Raw genomic sequence first — 18,167 nt, forward strand, 5'->3', positions numbered from 1 at the left:
ACTGCTCACCCTGTATATAAAAAACATTTCCTTATGATATTATTACTGTCCTCAGTAGTGAGGACTGCTCACCCTGTACATAAAAAACATTTCCTTATGATATTATTACTGTTGTCGGTAATGAGGACTGCTCACCCTGTACATAAAAACATTTCCTTATGATATTATTACTGTCCTCAGTAGTGAGGACTGCTCACCCTGTACATAAAAACATTTCCTTATGATATTATTACTGATCTCAGTAATGAGGACTGCTCACCCTGTACATAAAAACATTTCCTTACGATATTACTGTCCTCAGTAGTGAGGACTGCTCACCCTGTAAATAAAAACATTTCCTTATGATATTATTACTGTCCTCAGTAATGAGGAGTGCTCACCCTGTACATAAAAACATTTCCTTATGATATTATTACTGTCCTCAGTAGTGAGGACTGCTCACCCTGTAAATAAAAACATTTCCTTATGATATTATTACTGTCCTCAGTAGTGAGGACTGCTCACCCTGTACATAAAAACATTTTTTTATGATATTATTACTGTCTTCAGTAGTGAGGACTGCTCACCCTGTACATAAAAACATTTCCTTATTATATTACTGTCCTCAGTAGTGAGGACTGCTCACCCTGTAAATAAAAACATTTCCTTATGATTTATGATATTATTACTGTCCTTAGTAATGAGGACTGCTCACCCTGTACATAAAAACATTTCCTTATGATATTATTACTGTCCTCGGTAGTGAGGACTGCTCACCCTGTACATAAAAACATTTCCTTATGATATTATTACTGTTCTCGGTAATGAGGACTGCTCACCCTGTACATAAAAACATTTCCTTATGATATTATTACTGTCCTCAGTAGTGAGGACTGCTCACCCTGTGCATAAAACATTTCCTTATGATATTACTGTCCTCAGTAGTGAGGACTGCTCACCCTGTAAATAAAAACATTTTTTTATGATATTATTACTGTCCTCAGTAGTGAGGACTGCTCACCCTGTACATAAAATATTTCTTTATGATATTATTACTGTTTGCGGTAGTGAGGACTGCTCACCCTGTGCATAAAAACATTTCCTTATGATATTATTACTGTCCTCAGTAGTGAGGACTGCTCACCCTGTACATAAAAACATTTCCTTATGATATTATTACTGTCCTCAGTAATGAGGACTGCTCACCCTGTACATAAAAACATTTCCTTATGATATTATTACTGTTCTCGGTAATGAAGACTGCTCACCCTGTACATAAAAAAAACATTTCCTTATGATATTATTACTGTCCTCGGTAGTGAGGACTGCTCACCCTGTACATAAAAACATTTCCTTATGATATTATTACTGTCCTCAGTAGTGAGGACTGCTCACCCTGTGCATAAAAACATTTCCTTATGATATTACTGTCCTCAGTAGTGAGGACTGCTCACCCTGTAAATAAAAACATTTCCTTATGATATTATTACTGTCCTCAGTAGTGAGGACTGCTCACCCTGTGCATAAAAACATTTCTTTATGATATTATTACTGTCCTCAGTAGTGAGGACTGCTCACCCTGTGCATAAAAACATTTCCTTATGATATTATTACTGTCCTCAGTAGTGAGGACTGCTCACCCTGTGCATAAAAACATTTCTTTATGATATTATTACTGTCCTCAGTAGTGAGGACTGCTCACCCTGTACATAAAAAACATTTCCTTATGATATTATTACTGTCCTCAGTAATGAGGACTGCTCACCCTGTACATAAAAACATTTCCTTATGATATTATTACTGTTCTCGGTAATGAAGACTGCTCACCCTGTACATAAAAACATTTCCTTATGATATTATTACTGTCCTCGGTAGTGAGGACTGCTCACCCTGTACATAAAAACATTTCCTTATGATATTATTACTGTCCTCAGTAGTGAGGACTGCTCACCCTGTGCATAAAAACATTTCCTTATGATATTATTACTGTCCTCAGTAGTGAGGACTGCTCACCCTGTGCATAAAAACATTTCTTTATGATATTATTACTGTCCTCAGTAGTGAGGACTGCTCACCCTGTGCATAAAAACATTTCCTTATGATATTATTACTGTCCTCAGTAGTGAGGACTGCTCACCCTGTGCATAAAAACATTTCTTTATGATATTATTACTGTCCTCAGTAGTGAGGACTGCTCACCCTGTGCATAAAAACATTTCCTTATGATATTATTACTGTCCTCAGTAGTGAGGACTGCTCACCCTGTACATAAAAACATTTCCTTATGATATTATTACTGATCTCAGTAATGAGGACTGCTCACCCTGTACATAAAAACATTTCCTTATGATATTACTGTCCTCAGTAGTGAGGACTGCTCACCCTGTAAAAATAAAACATTTCCTTATGATATTATTACTGTCCTCAGTAATGAGGACTGCTCACCCTGTACATAAAAACATTTCCTTATGATATTATTACTGTCCTCAGTAGTGAGGACTGCTCACCCTGTACATAAAAACATTTCCTTATTATATTACTGTTCTCAGTAGTGAGGACTGCTCACCCTGTACATAAAAACATTTCCTTATGATATTATTACTGTTCTCGGTAATGAGGACTGCTCACCCTGTACATAAAAACATTTCCTTATGATATTATTACTGTTCTCGGTAATGAGGACTGCTCACCCTGTACATAAAAACATTTCTTTATGATATTATTACTGTTCGCGGGAGTGAGGACTGCTCACCCTGTGCATAAAAACATTTCCTTATGATATTATTACTGTCCTCGGTAGTGAGGACTGCTCACCCTGTGCATAAAAACATTTCCTTATGATATTACTGTCCTCAGTAGTGAGGACTGCTCACCCTGTAAATAAAAACATTTTTTATGATATTATTACTGTCCTCAGTAGTGAGGACTGCTCACCCTGTACATAAAATATTTCTTTATGATATTATTACTGTTTGCGGTAGTGAGGACTGCTCACCCTGTGCATAAAAACATTTCCTTATGATATTATTACTGTCCTCAGTAGTGAGGACTGCTCACCCTGTGCATAAAAACATTTCCTTATGATATTACTGTCCTCAGTAGTGAGGACTGCTCACCCTGTGCATAAAAACATTTCTTTATGATATTATTACTGTCCTCAGTAGTGAGGACTGCTCACCCTGTGCATAAAAACATTTCCTTATGATATTATTACTGTCCTCAGTAGTGAGGACTGCTCACTCTGTGCATAAAAACATTTCCTTATGATATTATTTCTGTCCTCAGTAGTGAGGACTGCTCACCCTGTGCATAAAAACATTTCCTTATGATATTATTACTGTTCTCGGTAATGAGGACTGCTCACCCTGTATATAAAAAACATTTCCTTATGATATTATTACTGTCCTCAGTAGTGAGGACTGCTCACCCTGTACATAAAAACATTTCCTTATGATATTATTACTGTTGTCGGTAATGAGGACTGCTCACCCTGTACATAAAAACATTTCCTTATGATATTATTACTGTCCTCAGTAGTGAGGACTGCTCACCCTGTACATAAAAAACATTTCCTTATGATATTATTACTGATCTCAGTAATGAGGACTGCTCACCCTGTACATAAAAAACATTTCCTTATGATATTACTGTCCTCAGTAGTGAGGACTGCTCACCCTGTAAATAAAAACATTTCCTTATGATATTATTACTGTCCTCAGTAATGAGTACTGCTCACCCTGTACATAAAAACATTTCCTTATGATATTATTACTGTCCTCAGTAGTGAGGACTGCTCACCCTGTACATAAAAAACATTTTTTTATGATATTATTACTGTCTTCAGTAGTGAGGACTGCTCACCCTGTGCATAAAAAACATTTCCTTATGATATTATTACTGTCCTCAGTAGTGAGGACTGCTCACCCTGTACATAAAAAACATTTCCTTATTATATTACTGTCCTCAGTAGTGAGGACTGCTCACCCTGTGCATAAAAACATTTCTTTATGATATTATTACTGTCCTCAGTAGTGAGGACTGCTCACCCTGTGCATAAAAACATTTCCTTATGATATTACTGTCCTCAGTAGTGAGGACTGCTCACCCTGTGCATAAAAAACATTTCTTTATGATATTATTACTGTCCTCAGTAGTGAGGACTGCTCACCCTGTGCATAAAAAAACATTTCCTTATGATATTATTACTCTCCTCAGTAGTGAGGACTGCTCACCCTGTGCATAAAAACATTTCCTTATGATATTATTACTGTCCTCAGTAATGAGGACTGCTCACCCTGTGCATAAAAACATTTCCTTATGATATTATTACTGTTCTCGGTAATGAGGACTGCTCACCCTGTATATAAAAACATTTCCTTATGATATTATTACTGTCCTCAGTAGTGAGGACTGCTCACCCTGTACATAAAAACATTTCCTTATGATATTATTACTGTTGTCGGTAATGAGGACTGCTCACCCTGTACATAAAAAACATTTCCTTATGATATTATTACTGTCCTCAGTAGTGAGGACTGCTCACCCTGTACATAAAAAACATTTCCTTATGATATTATTACTGATCTCAGTAATGAGGACTGCTCACCCTGTACATAAAAACATTTCCTTATGATATTACTGTCCTCAGTAGTGAGGACTGCTCACCCTGTAAATAAAAACATTTCCTTATGATATTATTACTGTCCTCAGTAATGAGGAGTGCTCACCCTGTACATAAAAACATTTCCTTATGATATTATTACTGTCCTCAGTAGTGAGGACTGCTCACCCTGTAAATAAAAACATTTCCTTATGATATTATTACTGTCCTCAGTAGTGAGGACTGCTCACCCTGTACATAAAAACATTTTTTTATGATATTATTACTGTCTTCAGTAGTGAGGACTGCTCACCCTGTGCATAAAAACATTTCCTTATGATATTATTACTGTCCTCAGTAGTGAGGACTGCTCACCCTGTACAAAAAAACATTTCCTTATTATATTACTGTCCTCAGTAGTGAGGACTGCTCACCCTGTAAAAAAAAAACATTTCCTTATGATTTATGATATTATTACTGTCCTTAGTAATGAGGACTGCTCACCCTGTACATAAAAACATTTCCTTATGATATTATTACTGTCCTCGGTAGTGAGGACTGCTCACCCTGTACATAAAAACATTTCCTTATGATATTATTACTGTTCTCGGTAATGAGGACTGCTCACCCTGTACATAAAAACATTTCCTTATGATATTATTACTGTCCTCAGTAGTGAGGACTGCTCACCCTGTGCATAAAAACATTTCCTTATGATATTACTGTCCTCAGTAGTGAGGACTGCTCACCCTAATAAATAAAAACATTTTTTTATGATATTATTACTGTCCTCAGTAGTGAGGACTGCTCACCCTGTACATAAAATATTTCTTTATGATATTATTACTGTTTGCGGTAGTGAGGACTGCTCACCCTGTGCATAAAAACATTTCCTTATGATATTATTACTGTCCTCAGTAGTGAGGACTGCTCACCCTGTACATAAAAAACATTTCCTTATGATATTATTACTGTCCTCAGTAATGAGGACTGCTCACCCTGTACATAAAAACATTTCCTTATGATATTATTACTGTTCTCGGTAATGAAGACTGCTCACCCTGTACATAAAAACATTTCCTTATGATATTATTACTGTCCTCGGTAGTGAGGACTGCTCACCCTGTACATAAAAACATTTCCTTATGATATTATTACTGTCCTCAGTAGTGAGGACTGCTCACCCTGTGCATAAAAACATTTCCTTATGATATTACTGTCCTCAGTAGTGAGGACTGCTCACCCTGTAAATAAAAACATTTCCTTATGATATTATTACTGTCCTCAGTAGTGAGGACTGCTCACCCTGTGCATAAAAACATTTCTTTATGATATTATTACTGTCCTCAGTAGTGAGGACTGCTCACCCTGTGCATAAAAACATTTCCTTATGATATTATTACTGTCCTCAGTAGTGAGGACTGCTCACCCTGTGCATAAAAACATTTCTTTATGATATTATTACTGTCCTCAGTAGTGAGGACTGCTCACCCTGTACATAAAAACATTTCCTTATGATATTATTACTGTCCTCAGTAGTGAGGACTGCTCACCCTGTACATAAAAACATTTCCTTATGATATTATTACTGTTCTCGGTAATGAAGACTGCTCACCCTGTACATAAAAACATTTCCTTATGATATTATTACTGTCCTCGGTAGTGAGGACTGCTCACCCTGTACATAAAAACATTTCCTTATGATATTATTACTGTCCTCAGTAGTGAGGACTGCTCACCCTGTGCATAAAAACATTTCCTTATGATATTATTACTGTCCTCAGTAGTGAGGACTGCTCACCCTGTGCATAAAAACATTTCTTTATGATATTATTACTGTCCTCAGTAGTGAGGACTGCTCACCCTGTGCATAAAAACATTTCCTTATGATATTATTACTGTCCTCAGTAGTGAGGACTGCTCACCCTGTGCATAAAAACATTTCTTTATGATATTATTACTGTCCTCAGTAGTGAGGACTGCTCACCCTGTGCATAAAAACATTTCCTTATGATATTATTACTGTCCTCAGTAGTGAGGACTGCTCACCCTGTACATAAAAACATTTCCTTATGATATTATTACTGTTCTCAGTAATGAGGACTGCTCACCCTGTACATAAAAAACATTTCCTTATGATATTACTGTCCTCAGTAGTGAGGACTGCTCACCCTGTAAATAAAAACATTTCCTTATGATATTATTACTGTCCTCAGTAATGAGGACTGCTCACCCTGTACATAAAAACATTTCCTTATGATATTATTACTGTCCTCAGTAGTGAGGACTGCTCACCCTGTACATAAAAACATTTCCTTATTATATTACTGTTCTCAGTAGTGAGGACTGCTCACCCTGTACATAAAAACATTTCCTTATGATATTATTACTGTTCTCGGTAATGAGGACTGCTCACCCTGTACATAAAAACATTTCCTTATGATATTATTACTGTTCTCGGTAATGAGGACTGCTCACCCTGTACATAAAAACATTTCTTTATGATATTATTACTGTTCGCGGGAGTGAGGACTGCTCACCCTGTGCATAAAAACATTTCCTTATGATATTATTACTGTCCTCAGTAGTGAGGACTGCTCACCCTGTGCATAAAAACATTTCCTTATGATATTACTGTCCTCAGTAGTGAGGACTGCTCACCCTGTAAATAAAAAACATTTCCTTATGATATTATTACTGTCCTCAGTAGTGAGGACTGCTCACCCTGTGCATAAAAAACATTTCTTTATGATATTATTACTGTCCTCAGTAGTGAGGACTGCTCACCCTGTGCATAAAAACATTTCCTTATGATATTACTGTCCTCAGTAGTGAGGACTGCTCACCCTGTAAATAAAAACATTTCCTTATGATATTATTACTGTCCTCAGTAGTGAGGACTGCTCACCCTGTGCATAAAAACATTTCTTTATGATATTATTACTGTCCTCAGTAGTGAGGACTGCTCACCCTGTGCATAAAAACATTTCCTTATGATATTATTACTGTCCTCAGTAGTGAGGACTGCTCACCCTGTGCATAAAAACATTTCTTTATGATATTATTACTGTCCTCAGTAGTGAGCACTGCTCACCCTGTACATAAAAACATTTCCTTATGATATTATTACTGTCCTCAGTAATGAGGACTGCTCACCCTGTACATAAAAACATTTCCTTATGATATTATTACTGTTCTCGGTAATGAAGACTGCTCACCCTGTACATAAAAACATTTCCTTATGATATTATTACTGTCCTCGGTAGTGAGGACTGCTCACCCTGTACATAAAAACATTTCCTTATGATATTATTACTGTCCTCAGTAGTGAGGACTGCTCACCCTGTTCATAAAAACATTTCCTTATGATATTACTGTCCTCAGTAGTGAGGACTGCTCACCCTGTAAATAAAAACATTTCCTTATGATATTATTACTGTCCTCAGTAGTGAGGACTGCTCACCCTGTGCATAAAAACATTTCTTTATGATATTATTACTGTCCTCAGTAGTGAGGACTGCTCACCCTGTGCATAAAAACATTTCCTTATGATATTATTACTGTCCTCAGTAGTGAGGACTGCTCACCCTGTGCATAAAAAAACATTTCTTTATGATATTATTACTGTCCTCAGTAGTGAGGACTGCTCACCCTGTGCATAAAAAACATTTCCTTATGATATTATTACTGTCCTCAGTAGTGAGGACTGCTCACCCTGTACATAAAAAACATTTCCTTATGATATTATTACTGATCTCAGTAATGAGGACTGCTCACCCTGTACATAAAAACATTTCCTTACGATATTACTGTCCTCAGTAGTGAGGACTGCTCACCCTGTAAATAAAAACATTTCCTTATGATATTATTACTGTCCTCAGTAGTGAGGACTGCTCACCCTGTACATAAAAACATTTCCTTATTATATTACTGTTCTCAGTAGTGAGGACTGCTCACCCTGTACATAAAAACATTTCCTTATGATATTATTACTGTTCTCGGTAATGAGGACTGCTCACCCTGTACATAAAAACATTTCCTTATGATATTATTACTGTTCTCGGTAATGAGGACTGCTCACCCTGTACATAAAAACATTTCTTTATGATATTATTACTGTTCGCGGGAGTGAGGACTGCTCACCCTGTGCATAAAAACATTTCCTTATGATATTATTACTGTCCTCAATAGTGAGGACTGCTCACCCTGTGCATAAAAACATTTCCTTATGATATTACTGTCCTCAGTAGTGAGGACTGCTCACCCTGTAAATAAAAACATTTCCTTATGATATTATTACTGTCCTCAGTAGTGAGGACTGCTCACCCTGTGCATAAAAACATTTCTTTATGATATTATTACTGTCCTCAGTAGTGAGGACTGCTCACCCTGTGCATAAAAACATTTCCTTATGATATTATTACTCTCCTCAGTAGTGAGGACTGCTCACTCTGTGCATAAAAACATTTCCTTATGATATTATTTCTGTCCTCAGTAGTGAGGACTGCTCACCCTGTGCATAAAAACATTTCCTTATGATATTATTACTGTTCTCGGTAATGAGGACTGCTCACCCTGTATATAAAAACATTTCCTTATGATATTATTACTGTCCTCAGTAGTGAGGACTCCTCACCCTGTACATAAAAACATTTCCTTATGATATTATTACTGTTGTCGGTAATGAGGACTGCTCACCCTGTACATAAAAACATTTCCTTATGATATTATTACTGTCCTCAGTAGTGAGGACTGCTCACCCTGTACATAAAAAACATTTCCTTATGATATTATTACTGATCTCAGTAATGAGGACTGCTCACCCTGTACATAAAAACATTTCCTTACGATATTACTGTCCTCAGTAGTGAGGACTGCTCACCCTGTAAATAAAAAACATTTCCTTATGATATTATTACTGTCCTCAGTAATGAGTACTGCTCACCCTGTACATAAAAAACATTTCCTTATGATATTATTACTGTCCTCAGTAGTGAGGACTGCTCACCCTGTAAATAAAAAACATTTCCTTATGATATTATTACTGTCCTCAGTAGTGAGGACTGCTCACCCTGTACATAAAAACATTTTTTATGATATTATTACTGTCTTCAGTAGTGAGGACTGCTCACCCTGTGCATAAAAAACATTTCCTTATGATATTATTACTGTCCTCAGTAGTGAGGACTGCTCACCCTGTACATAAAAAACATTTCCTTATTATATTACTGTCCTCAGTAGTGAGGACTGCTCACCCTGTGCATAAAAAACATTTCTTTATGATATTATTACTGTCCTCAGTAGTGAGGACTGCTCACCCTGTGCATAAAAACATTTCCTTATGATATTACTGTCCTCAGTAGTGAGGACTGCTCACCCTGTGCATAAAAAACATTTCTTTATGATATTATTACTGTCCTCAGTAGTGAGGACTGCTCACCCTGTGCATAAAAACATTTCCTTATGATATTATTACTCTCCTCAGTAGTGAGGACTGCTCACCCTGTGCATAAAAACATTTCCTTATGATATTATTACTGTCCTCAGTAATGAGGACTGCTCACCCTGTGCATAAAAACATTTCCTTATGATATTATTACTGTTCTCGGTAATGAGGACTGCTCACCCTGTATATAAAAACATTTCCTTATGATATTATTACTGTCCTCAGTAGTGAGGACTGCTCACCCTGTACATAAAAACATTTCCTTATGATATTATTACTGTTGTCGGTAATGAGGACTGCTCACCCTGTACATAAAAACATTTCCTTATGATATTATTACTGTCCTCAGTAGTGAGGACTGCTCACCCTGTACATAAAAAACATTTCCTTATGATATTATTACTGATCTCAGTAATGAGGACTGCTCACCCTGTACATAAAAAACATTTCCTTACGATATTACTGTCCTCAGTAGTGAGGACTGCTCACCCTGTAAATAAAAACATTTCCTTATGATATTATTACTGTCCTCAGTAATGAGGAGTGCTCACCCTGTACATAAAAACATTTCCTTATGATATTATTACTGTCCTCAGTAGTGAGGACTGCTCACCCTGTAAATAAAAAAACATTTCCTTATGATATTATTACTGTCCTCAGTAGTGAGGACTGCTCACCCTGTACATAAAAACATTTTTTTATGATATTATTACTGTCTTCAGTAGTGAGGACTGCTCACCCTGTGCATAAAAACATTTCCTTATGATATTATTACTGTCCTCAGTAGTGAGGACTGCTCACCCTGTACAAAAAAACATTTCCTTATTATATTACTGTCCTCAGTAGTGAGGACTGCTCACCCTGTAAATAAAAACATTTCCTTATGATTTATGATATTATTACTGTCCTTAGTAATGAGGACTGCTCACCCTGTACATAAAAACATTTCCTTATGATATTATTACTGTCCTCGGTAGTGAGGACTGCTCACCCTGTACATAAAAACATTTCCTTATGATATTATTACTGTTCTCGGTAATGAGGACTGCTCACCCTGTACATAAAAACATTTCCTTATGATATTATTACTGTCCTCAGTAGTGAGGACTGCTCACCCTGTGCATAAAAACATTTCCTTATGATATTACTGTCCTCAGTAGTGAGGACTGCTCACCCTGTAAATAAAAACATTTTTTTATGATATTATTACTGTCCTCAGTAGTGAGGACTGCTCACCCTGTACATAAAATATTTCTTTATGATATTATTACTGTTTGCGGTAGTGAGGACTGCTCACCCTGTGCATAAAAACATTTCCTTATGATATTATTACTGTCCTCAGTAGTGAGGACTGCTCACCCTGTACATAAAAACATTTCCTTATGATATTATTACTGTCCTCAGTAATGAGGACTGCTCACCCTGTACATAAAAACATTTCCTTATGATATTATTACTGTTCTCGGTAATGAAGACTGCTCACCCTGTACATAAAAACATTTCCTTATGATATTATTACTGTCCTCGGTAGTGAGGACTGCTCACCCTGTACATAAAAACATTTCCTTATGATATTATTACTGTCCTCAGTAGTGAGGACTGCTCACCCTGTGCATAAAAAACATTTCCTTATGATATTACTGTCCTCAGTAGTGAGGACTGCTCACCCTGTAAATAAAAACATTTCCTTATGATATTATTACTGTCCTCAGTAGTGAGGACTGCTCACCCTGTGCATAAAAACATTTCTTTATGATATTATTACTGTCCTCAGTAGTGAGGACTGCTCACCCTGTGCATAAAACATTTCCTTATGATATTATTACTGTCCTCAGTAGTGAGGACTGCTCACCCTGTGCATAAAAAACATTTCTTTATGATATTATTACTGTCCTCAGTAGTGAGGACTGCTCACCCTGTACATAAAAAACATTTCCTTATGATATTATTACTGTCCTCAGTAGTGAGGACTGCTCACCCTGTACATAAAAAACATTTCCTTATGATATTATTACTGTTCTCGGTAATGAAGACTGCTCACCCTGTACATAAAAAACATTTCCTTATGATATTATTACTGTCCTCGGTAGTGAGGACTGCTCACCCTGTACATAAAAAACATTTCCTTATGATATTATTACTGTCCTCAGTAGTGAGGACTGCTCACCCTGTGCATAAAAAACATTTCCTTATGATATTATTACTGTCCTCAGTAGTGAGGACTGCTCACCCTGTGCATAAAAAACATTTCTTTATGATATTATTACTGTCCTCAGTAGTGAGGACTGCTCACCCTGTGCATAAAAACATTTCCTTATGATATTATTACTGTCCTCAGTAGTGAGGACTGCTCACCCTGTGCATAAAAACATTTCTTTATGATATTATTACTGTCCTCAGTAGTGAGGACTGCTCACCCTGTGCATAAAAACATTTCCTTATGATATTATTACTGTCCTCAGTAGTGAGGACTGCTCACCCTGTACATAAAAACATTTCCTTATGATATTATTACTGATCTCAGTAATGAGGACTGCTCACCCTGTACATAAAAACATTTCCTTACGATATTACTGTCCTCAGTAGTGAGGACTGCTCACCCTGTAAATAAAAACATTTCCTTATGATATTATTACTGTCCTCAGTAATGAGGACTGCTCACCCTGTACATAAAAACATTTCCTTATGATATTATTACTGTCCTCAGTAGTGAGGACTGCTCACCCTGTACATAAAAACATTTCCTTATTATATTACTGTTCTCAGTAGTGAGGACTGCTCACCCTGTACATAAAAACATTTCCTTATGATATTATTACTGTTCTCGGTAATGAGGACTGCTCACCCTGTACATAAAAACATTTCCTTATGATATTATTACTGTTCTCGGTAATGAGGACTGCTCACCCTGTACATAAAAACATTTCTTTATGATATTATTACTGTTCGCGGGAGTGAGGACTGCTCACCCTGTGCATAAAAACATTTCCTTATGATATTATTACTGTCCTCAGTAGTGAGGACTGCTCACCCTGTGCATAAAAAACATTTCCTTATGATATTACTGTCCTCAGTAGTGAGGACTGCTCACCCTGTAAATAAAAACATTTCCTTATGATATTATTACTGTCCTCAGTAGTGAGGACTGCTCACCCTGTGCATAAAAACATTTCTTTATGATATTATTACTGTCCTCAGTAGTGAGGACTGCTCACCCTGTGCATAAAAACATTTCCTTATGATATTACTGTCCTCAGTAGTGAGGACTGCTCACCCTGTAAATAAAAACATTTCCTTATGATATTATTACTGTCCTCAGTAGTGAGGACTGCTCACCCTGTGCATAAAAAACATTTCTTTATGATATTATTACTGTCCTCAGTAGTGAGGACTGCTCACCCTGTGCATAAAAACATTTCCTTATGATATTATTACTGTCCTCAGTAGTGAGGACTGCTCACCCTGTGCATAAAAACATTTCTTTATGATATTATTACTGTCCTCAGTAGTGAGCACTGCTCACCCTGTACATAAAAACATTTCCTTATGATATTATTACTGTCCTCAGTAATGAGGACTGCTCACCCTGTACATAAAAAACATTTCCTTATGATATTATTACTGTTCTCGGTAATGAAGACTGCTCACCCTGTACATAAAAAACATTTCCTTATGATATTATTACTGTCCTCGGTAGTGAGGACTGCTCACCCTGTACATAAAAAACATTTCCTTATGATATTATTACTGTCCTCAGTAGTGAGGACTGCTCACCCTGTTCATAAAAAACATTTCCTTATGATATTACTGTCCTCAGTAGTGAGGACTGCTCACCCTGTAAATAAAAAAACATTTCCTTATGATATTATTACTGTCCTCAGTAGTGAGGACTGCTCACCCTGTGCATAAAAAACATTTCTTTATGATATTATTACTGTCCTCAGTAGTGAGGACTGCTCACCCTGTGCATAAAAAACATTTCCTTATGATATTATTACTGTCCTCAGTAGTGAGGACTGCTCACCCTGTGCATAAAAAACATTTCTTTATGATATTATTACTGTCCTCAGTAGTGAGGACTGCTCACCCTGTGCATAAAAAACATTTCCTTATGATATTATTACTGTCCTCAGTAGTGAGGACTGCTCACCCTGTACATAAAAACATTTCCTTATGATATTATTACTGATCTCAGTAATGAGGACTGCTCACCCTGTACATAAAAACATTTCCTTACGATATTACTGTCCTCAGTAGTGAGGACTGCTCACCCTGTAAATAAAAACATTTCCTTATGATATTATTACTGTCCTCAGTAGTGAGGACTGCTCACCCTGTACATAAAAAACATTTCCTTATTATATTACTGTTCTCAGTAGTGAGGACTGCTCACCCTGTACATAAAAACATTTCCTTATGATATTATTACTGTTCTCGGTAATGAGGACTGCTCACCCTGTACATAAAAACATTTCCTTATGATATTATTACTGTTCTCGGTAATGAGGACTGCTCACCCTGTACATAAAAACATTTCTTTATGATATTATTACTGTTCGTGGGAGTGAGGACTGCTCACCCTGTGCATAAAAACATTTCCTTATGATATTATTACTGTCCTCAATAGTGAGGACTGCTCACCCTGTGCATAAAAACATTTCCTTATGATATTACTGTCCTCAGTAGTGAGGACTGCTCACCCTGTAAATAAAAACATTTCCTTATGATATTATTACTGTCCTCAGTAGTGAGGACTGCTCACCCTGTGCATAAAAACATTTCTTTATGATATTATTACTGTCCTCAGTAGTGAGGACTGCTCACCCTGTGCATAAAAACATTTCCTTATGATATTATTACTGTCCTCAGTAGTGAGGACTGCTAACCCTGTACATAAAAACATTTCCTTATGATATTATTACTGTCCTCGGTAGTGAGGACTGCTCACCCTGTACATAAAAACATTTCCTTATGATATTATTACTGTCCTCAGTAGTGAGGACTGCTCACCCTGACTTCTTGTTGACCCTTCTTCACACACAGTTTGAATCACGCTCTCTGCAGCTAGTGCAGCACTCTTCATTGCATTATGTGTTCCTTTAATTTTAGTAACATTCATAAAGCCAGGACTACAGCCCACTAAACAACCACCAGGAAAGGTTAATTTTGGAATACTCTGAAACAAATAGCACAGTGGAAATGATAATACATTTTTCACATATAGTGTGAATAAATACACCATAATTTTAACAACATACAGTCACTAACAATACCAAAAATGTGATGGTATGGTGATCACTCTTGTTACCACTGTATCAAACCTTTATTAACAACAAACTTTTAACACAATCATTACTGACTACTGTATCAAACCTTTATTAACAACAAACTTCAACACAATCATTACTGACTACTGTATCAAACCTTTATTAACAACAAAGTTTTAACACAATCATTACTGCTGTATCAAACCTTTATTAACAACAAACTTCAACACAATCATTACTGACTACTGTATCAAACCTTTATTAACAACAAACTTTTAACACAATCGTTACTACTGTATCAAACCTTTATTAACAACAAACTTTTAACACAATCGTTACTACTGTATCAAACCTTTATTAACAACAAACTTTTAACACAATCGTTACTGCTGTATCAAACCTTGAAAGTGTTAGATGTAACTTTTTTATCTACCTTTGAACAAAATTTAATAATATTCAAAACAACATACACTACCAACCTCTAATAATGCTAGTTTTGTTAAATCTCATGTGAAACAGATAATACAACAATTAAATTACTAATAAATTCAGCTTTTTCATATATTTAAAGTTCATTTAAAGAATGTTTGGATCTTTTTTTATGTAGCTCTAGAGGTAACAGTAATTTCACTTTATTTTAGCTCACAATTCTCAAAGTGAGAACAAACCTCACCTGGATACCTCCTTCATTCAGGGCTCGTGCTCCATAACCAATCCGTCTCCCTCCTTCTAAGACTGGTTGTATATGTGGGTGAAGTTTAAACCTTTGAAATTCTCTATATGGATTCAGGTAAGGGTTCTTGTAATCCAAGCCAATTACAAAACCTATCGATACTAGTGGTTGTTCTTCATTCAAATGATAAAGAAATGACCCGCCATAGACTGTTCTTTCCTTAAAACAACACCCAGAAGACATCAACCAATGAGTAATACTTAAAACAGTGTACATCAAACAATGAGTAATACTTAAAACAGTGTACAACATCAAACAATGAGTAATACTTAAAACAGTGTACAACATCAAACAATGAGTAATACTTAAAACAGTGTACAACATCAAACAATGAGTAATACTTAAAACAGTGTACAACATCAAACAGTAAGTAATACTTAAAACAGTGTACAACATCAAACAATGAGTAATACTTAAAACAGTGTACAACATCAAACAATGAGTAATACTTAAAACAGTGTACAACATCAAACAGTAAGTAATACTTCAAACAGTGTACAACATCAAACAATGAGTAATACTTAAAACAGTGTACAACATCAAACAATGAGTAATACTTAAAACAGTGTACAACATCAAACAGTAAGTAATACTTAAAACAGTGTACAACATCAAACAATGAGTAATACTTAAAACAGTGTACAACATCAAACAATGAGTAATACTTTAAACAGTGTACAACATCAAACAATGAGTAATACTTAAAACAGTGTACAACATCAGACAATGAGTAATACTTAAAACAGTGTACAACATCAGACAATGAGTAATACTTATCTATATAATAATTATATATTCATTTCGTGTAAGTATAGGTGGACTGAAACCAGACTGGTACACTGTAAGAGAAACTTAAAATATGATAGCCAGTGCAAGAAATCAGTAGACTTTACCCAACCTGCAGAATGTAGCTTCATAATATTCATAAACCATGACATTCTGTACATATAAATATGGATCAGAAGTTGTAACTATGTTTTGTACATCTTCAGACTTGATTCATGGCAAAACTAATTATATTAGTTTTAAAAATATTAATGTATGTATGAGTGCATATTCTTAATGAGACATGTAATTACAATCTAGGGCAGTAAGAATTTTTAATAAGTGACAGAAATGAGAGAAGTTAGGAATTTCTTACGAGAGGCCACCCAACTGTGTGTTCCACTCGTCCAGGGATGTGCTTAGCTGGATCTACTTCCCACAGTTCTTTGAAACCAATACCATAAGTCTGGGGCTCACAGTTCTTCCTCAAGTTAAATCTTTTATAGAGCTGTTTGCTTAAATGACCATGACAACCTTCAGCAAAAATTGTACACCTGGCATGAAACTCCATTCCTCGTTCAAAGGTTCCCTGGAAGTTCAGTCAACTAGTAATTAACATTACATTCAAAGAAGCAGATGTGTTTCAGTTTAGTAATAACCACAATGAAGATCTAAGAACCTACAACAGAGGCACAATACTTTGTATGAGAAAATGCAACTAAAATCATGAGAAATTCAGATATGTTATTCCAATGTTACTAACTGTAAGATAACACTATGTAGCACAAATAACACTATGTAGCACAAATAACACTATGTAACACAACTAACACTATGTAACACAGATTTTGTTCCTGGATAGTATGTGTTATTTCTTAATTACTTATGTTGCAAAAGTACAGAAAATGGCCATTATTCCCTACAAACTTTGCTTTTGTGACCCAGATAATGAAATTTAGAAATTAACCTATTTTCTATGTAAAAATGGACAAATTTGCACATTTTCATTGACATGAGGTCTGAATAAAACAACATATGAATCAAGATTTACATGTATTTATGCTAAAGTTACACAAACATGTTTAGAAGCGAGTAGTTTTTCTAGATTTGTGACTAATGTAAATCACTTTCACGTATCAGCTCCCAAATATAGTCTCTCATCATGTTTTTGTTATACAATCCCAAGTCACAAAAGCAAAGTTTGAAGAGAAAAATAGATCTTTTCCATTTACTTTAGGCATAAGAAATTAGGAAATAACACTTTCTGTCCAGGAACAAGAAACAGTAAAAATTTTGTTACATAGTGTAATTAATCAAAATTCTGTTGAAAATAAACGTTTTTCACCTGTCTAACTAAGAACAATTTATAGAAACCTG

At 35.8% G+C, this 18,167-nt stretch overlaps 1 protein-coding gene across 1 annotated transcript in view; it reads right to left on the reverse strand.

Moving 5' to 3' along the window:
• LOC143228631 (electron transfer flavoprotein-ubiquinone oxidoreductase, mitochondrial-like) overlaps positions 1 to 18,167 on the reverse strand; it is a 41,988-nt gene that overhangs the window by 12,142 nt on the left and 11,679 nt on the right. Inside the window, exons 6-8 of the mRNA XM_076459859.1 lie at positions 17,167 to 17,379; positions 15,966 to 16,184; positions 15,036 to 15,201 (exon numbers count right to left, since the gene is read on the reverse strand). Of these exons, the coding sequence (XP_076315974.1) occupies positions 15,036 to 15,201; positions 15,966 to 16,184; positions 17,167 to 17,379 (598 nt within the window). The remainder of the gene's footprint in view (positions 1 to 15,035; positions 15,202 to 15,965; positions 16,185 to 17,166; positions 17,380 to 18,167) is intronic.

This window comes from Tachypleus tridentatus, chromosome 10, assembly GCF_004210375.1.
Source record: "Tachypleus tridentatus isolate NWPU-2018 chromosome 10, ASM421037v1, whole genome shotgun sequence".
Lineage (NCBI taxonomy): Eukaryota > Metazoa > Arthropoda > Merostomata > Xiphosura > Limulidae > Tachypleus > Tachypleus tridentatus.